The sequence below is a fragment of the Pteropus vampyrus genome, unplaced genomic scaffold, assembly GCF_000151845.1.
Source record: "Pteropus vampyrus isolate Shadow unplaced genomic scaffold, Pvam_2.0 Scaffold2, whole genome shotgun sequence".
Taxonomy (NCBI): domain Eukaryota; kingdom Metazoa; phylum Chordata; class Mammalia; order Chiroptera; family Pteropodidae; genus Pteropus; species Pteropus vampyrus.
The window spans coordinates 18263453-18277216 of NW_011888783.1; the positions used below are offsets into that span (position 1 = coordinate 18263453).

General features: G+C 37.8%; 1 protein-coding gene across 1 annotated transcript in view; it reads left to right on the plus strand.

The window, feature by feature from the left end:
- Nucleotides 1-835: 835 nt before the first annotated feature.
- The window catches only part of TLK1 (tousled like kinase 1), a 132462-nt gene continuing 119533 nt past the window's right edge, over nucleotides 836-13764 (plus strand). The window contains exon 1 of the mRNA XM_023528456.1: nucleotides 836-1495. Within this exon, the coding sequence (XP_023384224.1) occupies nucleotides 1357-1495 (139 nt within the window). The 5' untranslated portion in view covers nucleotides 836-1356. The remainder of the gene's footprint in view (nucleotides 1496-13764) is intronic.

Here is a 13764-nt window from a genome sequence, read left to right on the forward strand (position 1 = left end):
GTACAAGATCTCTGGTGTGTCTGTGTCTGTGTGTGGGTGTGTAAAAAACTACATGGTATCTATAAATTTTAGCAAATGCTGTATTTGGCTTTGGGATTTTGTAGTGGGGACTCAGAAGCGGCACCGGAAACAAACTAGAACTTTCTAGAAACCATACCCTCACCTTCTTCCACAAGATGAGCTCTGGATAGTTTCTCTAAATATGTGAATAGTCCAATTTGTCTATTTAGATTTTCCACTTACTGTTTTAAAATAAAAAACTGCTATACCACACATACAGTGCACAACACTGGCAAAGATTTTTAAAAAGTTTCGCATCAAAGCATTCATAAAGTTTTATTTCCACACTCGACTCCCGACTTATTTTCTTAGCTTTTATTCAGTAATCACTCCCATTCTGCAGCCTGGGAGACGCACACAGGTTTTTCTGCACAGTACCGATGGGTAAGAAAGAAGCAACTAACTTTTCAGTTCCATTTTGAGAAATGATCACATCGAACTCCTGAGAAACCACAGCCGAGCGAGAGGAGAAGCAATTTTCCCCAGGCTGGGTGTGGGTCGGAAGCCAGTTGCGCTTCCGCGGGAGAAGGGTCAGGTGGCAGCGGAGCGGGAAGCCGGGGCCGGCGCGGAGGGGTCGCGTCTCCCTCCGTCCGGCGCGGGGAGGTCGCCCCCGTGCACACGAGCGCGCCGGCCCGGGGATCCCGCGCCGCGCTCCGCGGGTGCGCCAGGGGCGCCCGCGCCTCCTCGCTGGCGCGCTCGCTCCATCCCCACCCCCGCCCCCACCCCCTGCAGGTCCCTCCCCCATGCCTGCTCCCGCGGCCGCCGCCGCCGCCGCTACCGGAGGCGCAGGAGCCTCGCGATAGTGTTTGCACAGGCGGCGCGTGACGCCGCCGCCGCCGCCTGTAACTGATGCAGAGGTTACCCCGCCGCCTCAGCCGCCACCCACCGCCTGCCGCCGCCGCCGCCACCCGGGCGACGCCGGGGGGCAGGTTCCGCCCGCGGAAGTGTCCTCGGCCGGCGCAGCCCGCGCTTCGCCCGCGTTCCGACCCCGGCACTGGCGGACGCCCCCTCGACGCCTGTGCCGCCGCTCTCCTTCCCTCCGCCTCCACCCCGGCGCGCCTGCCTGCTCCCTCGCTTCTCCCCCCTTTCCTCCCCCCGTCCCCTCTCCTCCCCTCACCTCTTCCCTCCCCACCTCCCCCTTCTCGGCTTCCTCCCCCATCCCCTTGACTCTCCCCTCCCTGCCCTCACTCTCTCGCTCGCCCTCAGCGCGGCCCCCGCCATGACGGAGGCGGGTGCCGGTGCTGTTGCCGCCGCTGCCGTCGCAGGGGGGGAGTTGGGTTCCCAGAAAGTAGCTTGATGAGTGTCCAAAGTAGCAGTGGAAGTTTGGAGGGGCCGCCATCTTGGTCCCAGCTCTCCACGTCTCCAACCCCGGGCTCGGCGGCGGCCGCCAGGTCCCTGCTGAATCACACGCCGCCATCCGGGAGGCCCAGGGAAGGTAAGCGCCGTCGCGCCCGCGCCCGTTCGCGGCCTCTCCTCCCGCGCTGGGACCCCCCGCGCCCCCCGGGTCCCCTGCCTTCGACCCCAAGGTGGGGGATGGTGGCGAGGTGGACGCGAGGCCGCCGGGCTCCGGGGAGGTAGTGCGCTGGCTGTGGGTGGCGGTTCGCGGGTGGCGGAGGACACGGGAGAGGGGGTGCGCGCTGGAGGGGACGGGGCGAGGCGCACAGACTCGCCTGGGATTCTTAGGAGCCAGTCCTGTTAGAGTGAGAAGCCTCCCCGCCCCGGAACACAAGCCCCTTTCTGCTCCATTTGCCAGTACACTCAGTACTCTTAACCTCCTGGCCTCAGGTCTCTGGTGGGTTTTCCCTCCCGTTGAAGCGTTCATCCTCGAGCCCCCTCCCCTTCCTTCGCGCACTCCTCCCATAGAGGCGGTCCCCACTCTGCAAGCTTCGCTGCCCGGGACCTAGAGGATGCCCATGGTTTGCGAGGTTTCTGCCCTTTGGGGAGAGCCGCTTAAATTTTCAAAGCCGACTTTGATCTCTTGCCTGGCCCCCCCTAGAACAATTTAAAGGATGGACTGACTCGTGGGCAGCTCCTTAAACTACCCCTTCAGATGGTTGCAACTTTCATTCCTTCGCCATCACCTCCTCCTCTGTATGTGTGTGTGTTCTCTACTGCAAGTAGGCTACTGTTCTCTGACAGGGTCGTGGGTTTTGTGGGAAATATCTGCGTAAAGGTTACTGCAAACACGCACCAGATCGGTTACAATTGTTTTCTAAGTTTTCTGGCTTCTTGCATGTAAGTGTGCTGCCACCAGATGTAGCAGTTACACAGCTAGTAAGACGGGTGCTTTTGACTGAAATGTCAACTTGCCGCATTTAACTTTAGGTATAGCACGTAAAATGAAATTTGGGAGAACATGCGTTTATGGGGAAGAATAAATGTGCATGGAACCGCGTTTAACGCTCTTTTGTCTGGAAAACGTTGAGCGGTATTCATCAGCAATTGGTAAATGAGTTGCTCACTCCCAGTTGTGTCGTACAAGGAGACTGTAGCCACCTTTTCAAAAAAAATAAAACAAAAAACGAAAAAACGCCTGGAAGTCCAATAGTCTAGTGAATCATTTAAAGAAACCAGGAGCTTGGGTTTATGTAGGAATTGCTTGGATTAATGTATTTTGAGAATATTTGTTAATTTTCACTACTCAGAACCTTGACAATTGTTAATCAAGTGTTTTGTGCCCTGAATCCACTGGTTCCGGCATAGCATTCTTTGTCATTTTATTCCTGTGAGCATGTGTGAAAGTGACAATAGGCTCAAAGATTGACATGAATTTGCTCTAGAAAATTCTTAGAAAGATATGATTTATAGCATCCGTTAGACATGCTGAATACATTGACAGACATTTCCCCCTTTCCATCTCAACCCCAACACTGATGAGTTCTGATTATTAGAAGTAAGTTTTATTTATTGACTAACTCAAATTTAGGACATTCGATTATTTTTTTTGCAGTCGAATATTTGTAAATGAATATTTTACAATTTATTTTGTAAATAGAGCAGTTGGCGCTTTTGAGCGTGCTTTTTTTACTTTTGTCAGTGGTTTCATTAAGATGCTTAATGATAGTGTTATGAATGATAGTGTAATCAGTGATAGTAGATGATAGTCTTGGGAAAGACTTTTTTGGGGGGAAAGGCTTTTTAAGGCTTTTTCATTCATTTATTCATTCATTCATTCATTTCTCAAATATTTATTGAGCTGTTTCTGTGAGCCCGGTGCTGTACTAGATTCTGTGGACATAGTATTGAATTGTTCATTATCAATATTAGTAATTTGGGGGCTGCAAAATCTATATTGTGAGCTTTTGGAGATTATTTCAACTTTAGTTAAAAATTTATATATTCTTCTGCACTTTTTCTGATTTGAAAATTTTGAGGGGTTGCAATAATTTAGCTTGAATTTCCAGGTAACCAGAAAATTTCCATCAGTTTAGATTACAGTAGATTTTTATGTAACCTAAACTAGTGAGTCTCTCTGGTAATTAAATTACAGGACATGGATTTGTGAAAGATATTTCACTCCAGGTACCTGTATGGCTACAGTGGTATATTTCTTTTTGACCAACCACATGTAAGTTAAAGCTGTGATAATCCTCTCTGGGGTTAAATATATTCATCCTGAGCTATAGTCTCAGATTTCAGTAATGCTAACAGGAATTGCTTATATGAAGTCCCAGGTATCAAGATGAAGATATTTTCTGTCGAGTGGATCCCAGTTTCTATTTTAACAAACGTTTAGCATCTTTTCCAGGTATACACATAGTATTTGTATAAATTGATATAAATTGAGAGAGCTTTTGACTTCTGGTGACTGCTATTAAGAACTGTTGATATAAGTAGAACTTGACCGTATGTATGAAACAGAGAACGGGCCTGGTTTCTTGAAAAATTGAGCCAATTTAATGTGATATGTAATAGCAAATTTTAAATTTAAAAGAGATACAGACATGTATATTTACACATAATGGTTATTTATATATGTGATGAACTTTTAAGTAGACTTTGAAAATGGGCTATTCTTAAAGATGTGCTGTATCTGTAAAAGTGAAGTTTTGATATACTTAAAACTAAAAATCGAAGATTACAAGCTGATTATTTTTGATTCCCCATGTTTTGACTTTCTTCCTCCATTTCTTAACCTATTCTCATTATCATTAATATAGTTTTACTTAATTACAAATAAAATACACTCATGTTATAAGACTTAAGAATTTACGAGAGTTTAGGAATTTACACGATGTAGTATAGACTGCTTTTTTCCTTGGGAGTCCCAAAGCTTTTCCTTTATTAGTCTTGAAATTCTCTCAGAGGTTTTCAGAATGTAGCTATAGAGTTCATGTTGGATCTTTTAAAATGTTATCTCTATCTCGTTTTCTAATAATCGTGTGATTAAGGAGGTGGGAAGTTAAGAAATTAAGTACATTTTCAAATAAAGGTCAATTTTGCTTTGTTGAAGACTAAAAACTTAAATATTATATTGGCTAGATGAGCACGTCTTTTTTTTTTGGAATCAGTACATGAGTGCTTTTGAATGGGTTCAATGATTATACAAAAGACTTCCATTTTCTTTTGTTTCATCTTACCAGATATCAATAATTTGCTTTACTTTTATGTAAATAGTGAAAGTAGTTTGGTTGAAAAGATAGTATAACAGTATAATTAAACTCTTACTCTCTATGTTTCCATATTTATCACCGCATCCATTAGATAGAAGAATTAAAGTATTTGACTCCAGATGATTTAGTAATACCCATAGGGAGATGTTAAAAATGAAGTACCAGATGGCCTTTTATTTCTCGAAGTCACTAGAGGGTAGGGGTTGTACATTTAAGGATTCTAGATCATGATAGATATGCAGTAGGTAAGTAGGTAGGTAGGTATATTTCTTTTTGACCAACTAGCTTGTAAATTAAAACTGTTCTTTCTAGGGCTATAATGTTCATCCTGAAGCTGTAGTCTCAGATTTCACTAATGCTAGCAGGGATTGCATATATGAGGCCCCAGGTATCAAGGTGGAGAGGTTTTTAGAGGCACATTACATATTAGAGAAAACAGAAACCCGGGATAGTTTGAAGTCTGGAGATCTGCCCCTGGAAAATAGGCTTGCTTTGGCTTTTTTGTCGGGACCCCTTTACTCTTAAAAAATTATTGAGGACTCTGAAGAGATTTTGTTTTTGTGGGTAATGTTTATTGATATTTACTATATTAAAAATGAAATCATTTCAAACATCTAAAAACAATAATAAACTGATTACATGTTAAAATTTTACATGAAGAATAAATATTCTAAAACAAAATCTTTAGTGAGACTTGGGGTACTGTTTTATATTTTTACAAATCACTTAATTTCTGGCTTACTAGCAGACAGCTGGACTTTGCTTCTGCTTTCAGTTTGTTGTGATCGTTTTGATTGAGGTATGTGAAGAAAATCTAGCTTCACATTGGTATATACTTGAGAAGGAATAAGTATTTTAAGAGTATTTGAGAAGTTGAGTATTTTAAGTATTTGAGGAGTTGTATATGTTCCTTTTTGATATTACACCAAAATTTGACAAGTGGCAGTATTTTTTAAATGTTACTTGCAATGTGGAAATACGTTGTATTCCAGAAGTGTCTCCAAGGCCCACAAGAAATCTGTGGACCGTACATTTCACCTAAAGAAGAGAGTGTTTAAAGGGTGGGAAACATGACAGCTGTCTTCAGGTATTTCAAAAACATAAATAGAAGAGAGAATAAATTTATTCCACTGTTTTAGAAGATAGACCAGCAAATGGAAGTTAGGAAGGCATAGATTGAATTCATTATAATTTTTTGACAAGACTAAGAACTGTATAGCAACTAGACTCATCCAGAAATGGAAAGAACTGCTTCTTGAAGCATTTAGCTGTAAGAATTTGAAGCAGACTACAGGGACATTTTTGAGGGAGGCAGAGATAAAATTTGTAGATTCTTATTTTGGGTGCTATTAGATTAAATTAATTAAGGTCTCATCCAATTTAAAAATGTATACATTCTGTGATTCTTTGAAAATCCCTAAATATAGTTAAACTGTACTTATATACCCATGAATGTTTTTGCTATTCTCTTAAGTCAGTAGTATGAAGCTGTTGTTGACTTTATTACTATTTTGCATTTTTATTGTGCTTTTCCTCTGAGGATTTTCTTGTATTTTCTGGAATCGACACTATCAGTCTTCTTGAAATCTTGCTAAATTCCCTGTGAAATATAATAAGCTTTGAAGGCATTCTACGGAATCAGATGCTGTTTATGATACAGTTTGGTAGAGTTGTAATGTGTTTGGGCACCGAATTTTAGGATACTGTGGGGGGGGTGGTAGTTTCAATTTTGAAAGAGAAACTATCAATAATCTGTATAGGCTTTTATTTGTAATTATTTATGTGATTCCAGAAGTAATAATTCTTAATCTGTTCTAATGATTTTAAAGCTAGGGAGTCTGAAAAGAAGGTACATGAAGGAAAAGTATTTAAATTGATCTCTCTTGAATTTAAAAAATGCATATGAAATATAATCAGGACAGAAAATAAGATGAATTTTAATTCTCATCTTATTCAATTATCTATAGCAATTATATTATCTATAACAATTCATATTTTTATATGAAACAATCACATCTGTTCGATTGAAAGGTTAGATTTTAGGTGGTGGGAAGTTAAGCATAAATTCCTGTAACTTTCTTGAGGTCAACTTTATAAGTGTAGTAAGCAGCACACAGCTTGAGACTTCATGTATTTGTTCCATTTGGATTTAAAGCTCATTTTCTATAGACGAGCCGTGGGAATAAGGTATTTAGTTATATAAAATCCTTCATACTTATTAATAATTTCCAAAAATCTTAGACTAATTTAGAAGAATAGTATTATAAAGTATGGTACGCTGAGAAAGTGCATTGATTGTAATTGGAATCCAAGTGTAGACCCTACTTTACCATTAACTAGCTGCGCGACCTTGGGCAAGTTGTTTATCTTTGCTTCAGTTTTATAAAATGAGAATTATAGAGATGAAAGGGACCTTGGAAGCAATTGAGTACAAATCTCTCATTTTATAGATGAAGAAACTTAAGATATTTGCCTAGACTTTTACCGTAAGACAATTGGGACCAAAATTCAGTTTTCTGACTCTCAACTAAGTGCTTTGTCCACTATACTTTGTAGCTTTTTTCCCATCTGTAACTTAAGGGGGTCAGATTCCAGGCCCTCAGAGGTTTTTACCAGCTCAAAAATATTATTCTTTTGACATTAGTCCTAATAGAATTAACTGAAGGAAAATTTGTAGCTTTTATTTACTAATGAAAGAAATGTTTTTGAAGCATTGTTACCTTTTCAAGATTATGATTTGGTTTGTTAAGAGAAGATAGTCATTTTTATTACCAAAAGATTTTTAAGTTTATGGACATAGTAAGTAGTGTGGTGGGTGATCTTGTTTTTTTAATGATCTACATCCGAAACACTTTTATGGGTATATTAAAAACTATAAATTGCATAACTGTGTTGCTCTGAAGTGAAGTAACTAGGTGATTGCTCCTCAGAAATTATTTCTGCAATGTTTGTCCTCCTGAGTTAGATGCCTCTATACCTTAGGGTCCTACTGCAGGGATCCTAAACCCCGGGGCCACAGATTGGTACCAGTTCTTGGCCTGTTAGGAATCTGCCCACACTGTAGGAAGTGAGCAGAGGGCAAGCAAGTGAAGCTTCATCTGTATTTGCAGCTGCTCCCCAGCTCTAGCATCACCGTCTCAGCTCTACCTCAGATCATTAGGCATTAGATTCTCAGAGGAGCACCAGTCCCTGGTGCCAAAAAGGTTTGGGGACCACTGTGCTACAGGATTGTCTGTTTCATAGTGCCTCCATCATGCTACCTTTTATAATTTTATTTATGTTGCCTAGGAGACAGAAAGGTCTTGAATTCAGAGGCTATGTTTTGTTTCCACATTCTCAGTGCATAGTGTTGACACCCAACAAAAAGTTTTGTTGAAGGACCCTTAAGTTTTCTTTAAAATGGAATGATTATGTCTTAATGTGCATATATTTTATACCCAGGAAGATGTTTATTTTGGTAATTCTTAGGCATTATATTTTAGAGACTGATATGAATAGCAGTAAGAGTAATAGCTGAAATTTATTATTTGCACATGTTAATTCACTTAATTCTCATAACTGTGAAGTGTACAATTATTCTCATTTTACAGATGAGGAAACTGAAACATGGAGATGTAAAGAAGCTTGTCCAGTCTGATGCAGAGCAGTAAATGTTAATGTTGAGTTTGAACCAAGTCTGCATTTTAACTATTAGGATATATTGCCCAAAGTATGGAAATTTAGTTTTGGGTAATTTCTTAGTTTTTCCTTAGTAAATTTTAATTTACTAATCAGTCTTAGGCTCATTCAGTTTACCTCCAAACTTTTGTTAATTTTTTTGCATGAGTTTTATACATGTGTGAAGATAAGATTAAAAAAAAAAAAAAGACCCAAACCAAACAACCCTATTTAGAAAGTTGTACCAGCTGTGCAAACCTTACTTACGTTTCTTTTTTTTCAGATGTGTTTAGTACTATCATGGACTATGTTATAGGTACACTAATGAAAAAGTCTTATTTTCATGTTTAATAATTAAATCGGAATGTCATTTATCTTAATAGTTTGGCCTCATAAGCCCACCACAGCTGTAACAGATGAACATTGGAATTTGAACAAAGAACTTTCCAATGTCAATACAGGAATAGTCCACTTACTGTGGAGGCTTTATAACCTGGTGCATAAGGCTCTGAACAAAATTGAAATGCTTAGGGGCAAATCTTTGACTCTTATTAGTATTCAGTATGGGTGGGTAAAGGAAGTTTGAAGCTCAGTCTATAAGCTCATTTATAGAAGTATTTTTTAAAACAGTTTTAGTTTATTACATAAAAAACAAATCTTTTGGTAACGTATTAGTAAATCTAATGAGAATCCGAGAATTTGTATGGGTTGATAGGAATTTAAAGCATGGTGTGGAAAGATATGCCGAGCTGATCTTGGTGGTGAAACAAATCTCAGTGTGGGTTCATTATTAGGTCCAAAATATCGTGAATTTCAAGGAGCCAAGTTATGCCTATATTTAATTGAAAAATGCTTATATTCTACAAAAATGCATTACAAAGCCAACTGTGAGTGGGTTTGGGGGATGACTTGTAATATTTGTCCCTTCATTTATATGGATTATTAAGAATTGGTTGTACTCATAAATTTGTGCTTTTCCTTGGAAACTAATTTATCTGGAGAAAATGACAAACTACTTCTAGGTTTAAATTCTTAAGCTTTAGCCTGGTAAATTCTGATATTGTTAAATGTGATACATTGTGCGATTTCATGATTCTGCACTTGACATTATGTATGTGCTTCCTGAGATGAATATAGTGCCACTGAGAAAGGTCATAGCAGTTGTGGGAACCCTGTCAGATTCATCCTGTCTTTTATTAGACCTGAGGCATGTTTAATTTTTTAAAAATAAATTGCATATGCTTGCTTCTTAAAAAAATGCCATTTTCCCTTTTTCTGTGCACGGATTTTTAAAAACACTATAATTATATGGTTTAGTCAACTTTGTATGTTACCCTTTTTTTTACTCATTTATTTTAAAAATACATATACTTTGTGCCAATTACCAGATGCTTTATTATATTTTCTCTGGGTAGTTCTCACTCTCACTATTTAAAACATTTTATTTTATAGTTTTAACAATAAAACCAAGACTAGTAAGTGGCAGCACCCTGCAAGCCCTTGGCCCCTACTCTTGCCTTCCACTGTCTCCTGAATTCTCTGACATATGACAGCATTAAACTTAGTTTTTGGATATTGATACCATATGCTGAAAGCATTATTATCTAGAAAGTTAGTCGAATATAATGTAAGTGATAGTGGCAAGCAGATATTTGTTAGACCTGGGTTCCAGTTTGGGTTTTGCCACTTATTGTAGTAACTTAACCTCAGTACCTCATCCGTAGATTGTCTTGAATGTAGGATGGGATGATAATAGTAACTGCTTCACAAAGCTGTGAGAATTCAATGAGAGAAATTTATGGCACATTAACCAGTCAGTACGCTTTAACTATTTAGTAATATATGTACATATAATGATGCTTTTCAATTTCAATTTCTTCTTTTTTGTTTAAATGGCAAGAATACGGAGCAAGTACTATCTGGATAAAGGTCCCTTATGACCAGAGCATACTTGACTTACATAGATTGTATCCCTGGCCTGTTGAATTCTAGCAGGGTTGTGTCTGACAGAGGCAGATTTCAAATGATGTTCTAAAATTGCCGCTTTCATCATTTTAGCTCTTGTAATTTTTTCTGACTTGAGAATTGATCACATTTATGAGACATGCCTGTAACATTTAAGTAAACTTCAAGCACTAGGTTTGGATTAGCAGTGTTTATGCTTCGATGTGCAGAAATATACTCTAAAGCACTCTATTGAAAATTGTAAAAGGAGCCTGCATTACGTTTTTGTGATTTCTTATTTGTACCAAGGAGAATGCTTTATGTGCATTAGGTACTTAATCTGTATTTACTAGTGGGTATTTAGGCAGTGGAGCATAGGGGTTAGGATTGTGGGTTTACTATAATAGACCTACATTTGTATCTTTTCTCCATCACTTCTGAGCCATGTGACCTTGGGCAAGTTTGTGTGTGTGTGTGTGCGCGCGCGCATGTGTGTGTGTGCGCGCGCATGTGTGTGCACGTGCACACGTTTCTGAATGTTTTGAGAAGAAAAGCAGGGACAAAAATCAAGCTCATATTAGAGAGTCATTGAAAAGTAACGTTTGGGTTACATTCTCTCATCTGCACGTAGAGCATGTTTTTCATAATTATCTTTTAAATGAATGTATGCTGACATTTAGTTAATATCTATATCAAAACTTAATCATTACTTTAATCTCATTTCTTTTTACTGTATAATATTGTATTTATTATGCATATAATCATTTTTTCTTCTCTTGAATTACTTCTTTAGTATACATTTCAAAGATTTGGTTTACTGGGCAAACAGGTATGAATATTTTGATGTCATTTAATGTGTATTGTCATTATTGTTTTTCCAATGGATTAACTAGGATTTTACAATGTATTATTGCTTCTTGGAGATGACTCAGTTGTCAGAGCATTAGAGTTTTGTGGAAACTTTATTGGCATAGTTTGTTTATTCATTTAGCAAGTATTTTTGGACCCAGAGCCTAGCACTGGGAAAATGACGATACATAAGATATAGTCCTTGCCTTCTAAGAGCTTGGTCACAGTCTAGTGAAGAAGACTATAATTTATAATATGTAAATCATACTTTTAAAAAACACCTGCGGGTTAGATAAAATAATCTGAGTTGCCAGTTTTCAACTTCCATATAAACAGAACTATAATACAGTTGTAGCATATACTATATCAAGGTGCTATTCATTGGTGATTTGGTTGCTGAAAACAAGCAAATCAGTTTTTTTATTATAAGGATATAGGACTGGGTATCTCTTAGAACTTAGTTAGGCCTCAGGGGGACATAACTAGAAACTGGAAATTCAGGACCATACTAGCACTGTTTCTTGTGGATCATGGAGCAACCCTTTCCAGTGCTGTGAAAGGACATTCTCTAAAAAGGAAAAGTGAGAAGGAAGGAAATTGTATTTCTATCACAGAAGTATGACCAAAAATACTCCCTAGAGAAGGGAATTATGCAGTTTTCCTCCAGGTTAACTATTAAATGCTATCTTCTTATAGGTGATATATCTTTATTGCTAGTGATTTTGAACTTAATATTTGTATCAAAAGCCCATTGCCAAATTTTCTTAGAAGTCTATATCTTAGGATATAAACTTATCTTAGAATATATGGTTGTGATGTCAATCCTTGTTATATTTGATGGAACCTCCATCATGTTTTTCTTTTTATATATTTATATTTTCCATTTATAAAGTTTTACAGTTTTATTAAATTTAATACCAGTTTTTCCTTGTGATATTTTTACGTGCATGTCTTTAAAAGTTATTACCCTCTAAAGTTTAAGTACTCTAATTTTACCGTGATTCAGTTTTTTAAATTTTATATCATGCTTTACCTTTCATTATTGAAGCCTAACATACAGAAAAACTACACAAATGAATACTCAGTGAATTTTTATAAACTACGATCTATATAACCATCACTAAGTCAAGAAATAGAACATTACCATCACTTTCAGAAGCCCTCTTCCTACTTCCATCAGTCACTACCTTCTCCCTTCTCCCCGAAGCAATTAATATTTTGACTTAATTATTCCTGTTTTTGAACTTTACATAAATGGACTCACACAGTATATGTTTTGTTCCTAGCTACTTTAGCTCCACATAATGGTTTTGAGATTTATCCATGTTAATTCTGTTACTGTAGTTCATGTTCATTGCTCTGTAATATTACTTTGTATATGTATACTACAGTTTATAATCTGTTGATGGACATTTGATTATTCCTACTTCTTGACTATTAGTAATAATGCTATGTGAAAGTTTATACCTATCTCCTTATGTGCTATTATCTGTTGAGTATATACCTAACAGTAAATTTACAGGGTACAGGGCATGTGTGTATTTGCCTTTGGTAGGTACTGCCAGTTTCTTAAAGTGGTTGTGGCAGTTTACATTCCCATGAACAGTGTATAAGAGTTCCCATTGCTCTACATCCTCACCGACAACTGGAATTGTTAGTGTTTATTTTTGCTATTCCGATGGGTGTGAGGCAGCATTTGTGGTTTTAATTTTCATTTCCTGATGCTTATTTAATGACGTACCATATGGTCTCTCCTGGAGAATCTTCCATTTGTGCTTTAGAAGAATGTGTATTCTGTCGTTGGACAGAGTATTCTCTAGATGTCTGTTAGGTCTAATTGGTTTATAGTATTTCTATTTCCTTGTTAATCTTCTGCCTAGTTCTATTTGTTATTGAAAATGGAGTATTGCAGTCTTCCAACTATTGTTGGATTGAGTATTTCTCTCTTTGATTCAGTCAGTTTTGCTTCATGCACTTTGAGGCTCAGTTATAAGGTGCATATAAGGTGTTTATAATTTTTATATTTTACTGGTGGATTGGTCCTTGAATTGTTTTGAAATGTTCCTCTTCACCTCTAAAAAGATTTTAGAGGTTGTCCGATATAAACATTTTATGTTTACATGTTATGTCTACATGTTATTAGCATATCCACTCCAGTTCTTTTATGGTTGTTGTTTGCATGATTTCTTTTTCCATCTATTTCATCTTATTTGTGTCTTTAAATCTAAAGTTTGTCTTCTATAGACAGCATTTAGTTGGATCTTGTTTTTTTAAAATTCAATCCTACAGTCTCTGCCTTTTGATTGTATTGGTAAATCCATTCACATTTAATGTTATTGATACTGTTGAATTTGTCTGCCATTTTACTTTTTGTTTTCTATATGTCTCCGACCTTTTTGTCTGTACTTCCTTTACTGCTTTCTTTTGCATTAATTGAATATTTTCTAGTGTGACATTTTAATTCCTATAATGATTTTTAAAATATTTTTTGAGTTGTTTTCTTAGTAATTAATTGCTCTAGGGTTTACATTACACATCTTAACTTATCAGAATCTACTTCAGATTTACTCTAAATTAATTCCAGTGATATATAGAAACTACTCCTATATAGCTTTACTCCATCCTCCCCTTTTTTGTTTTG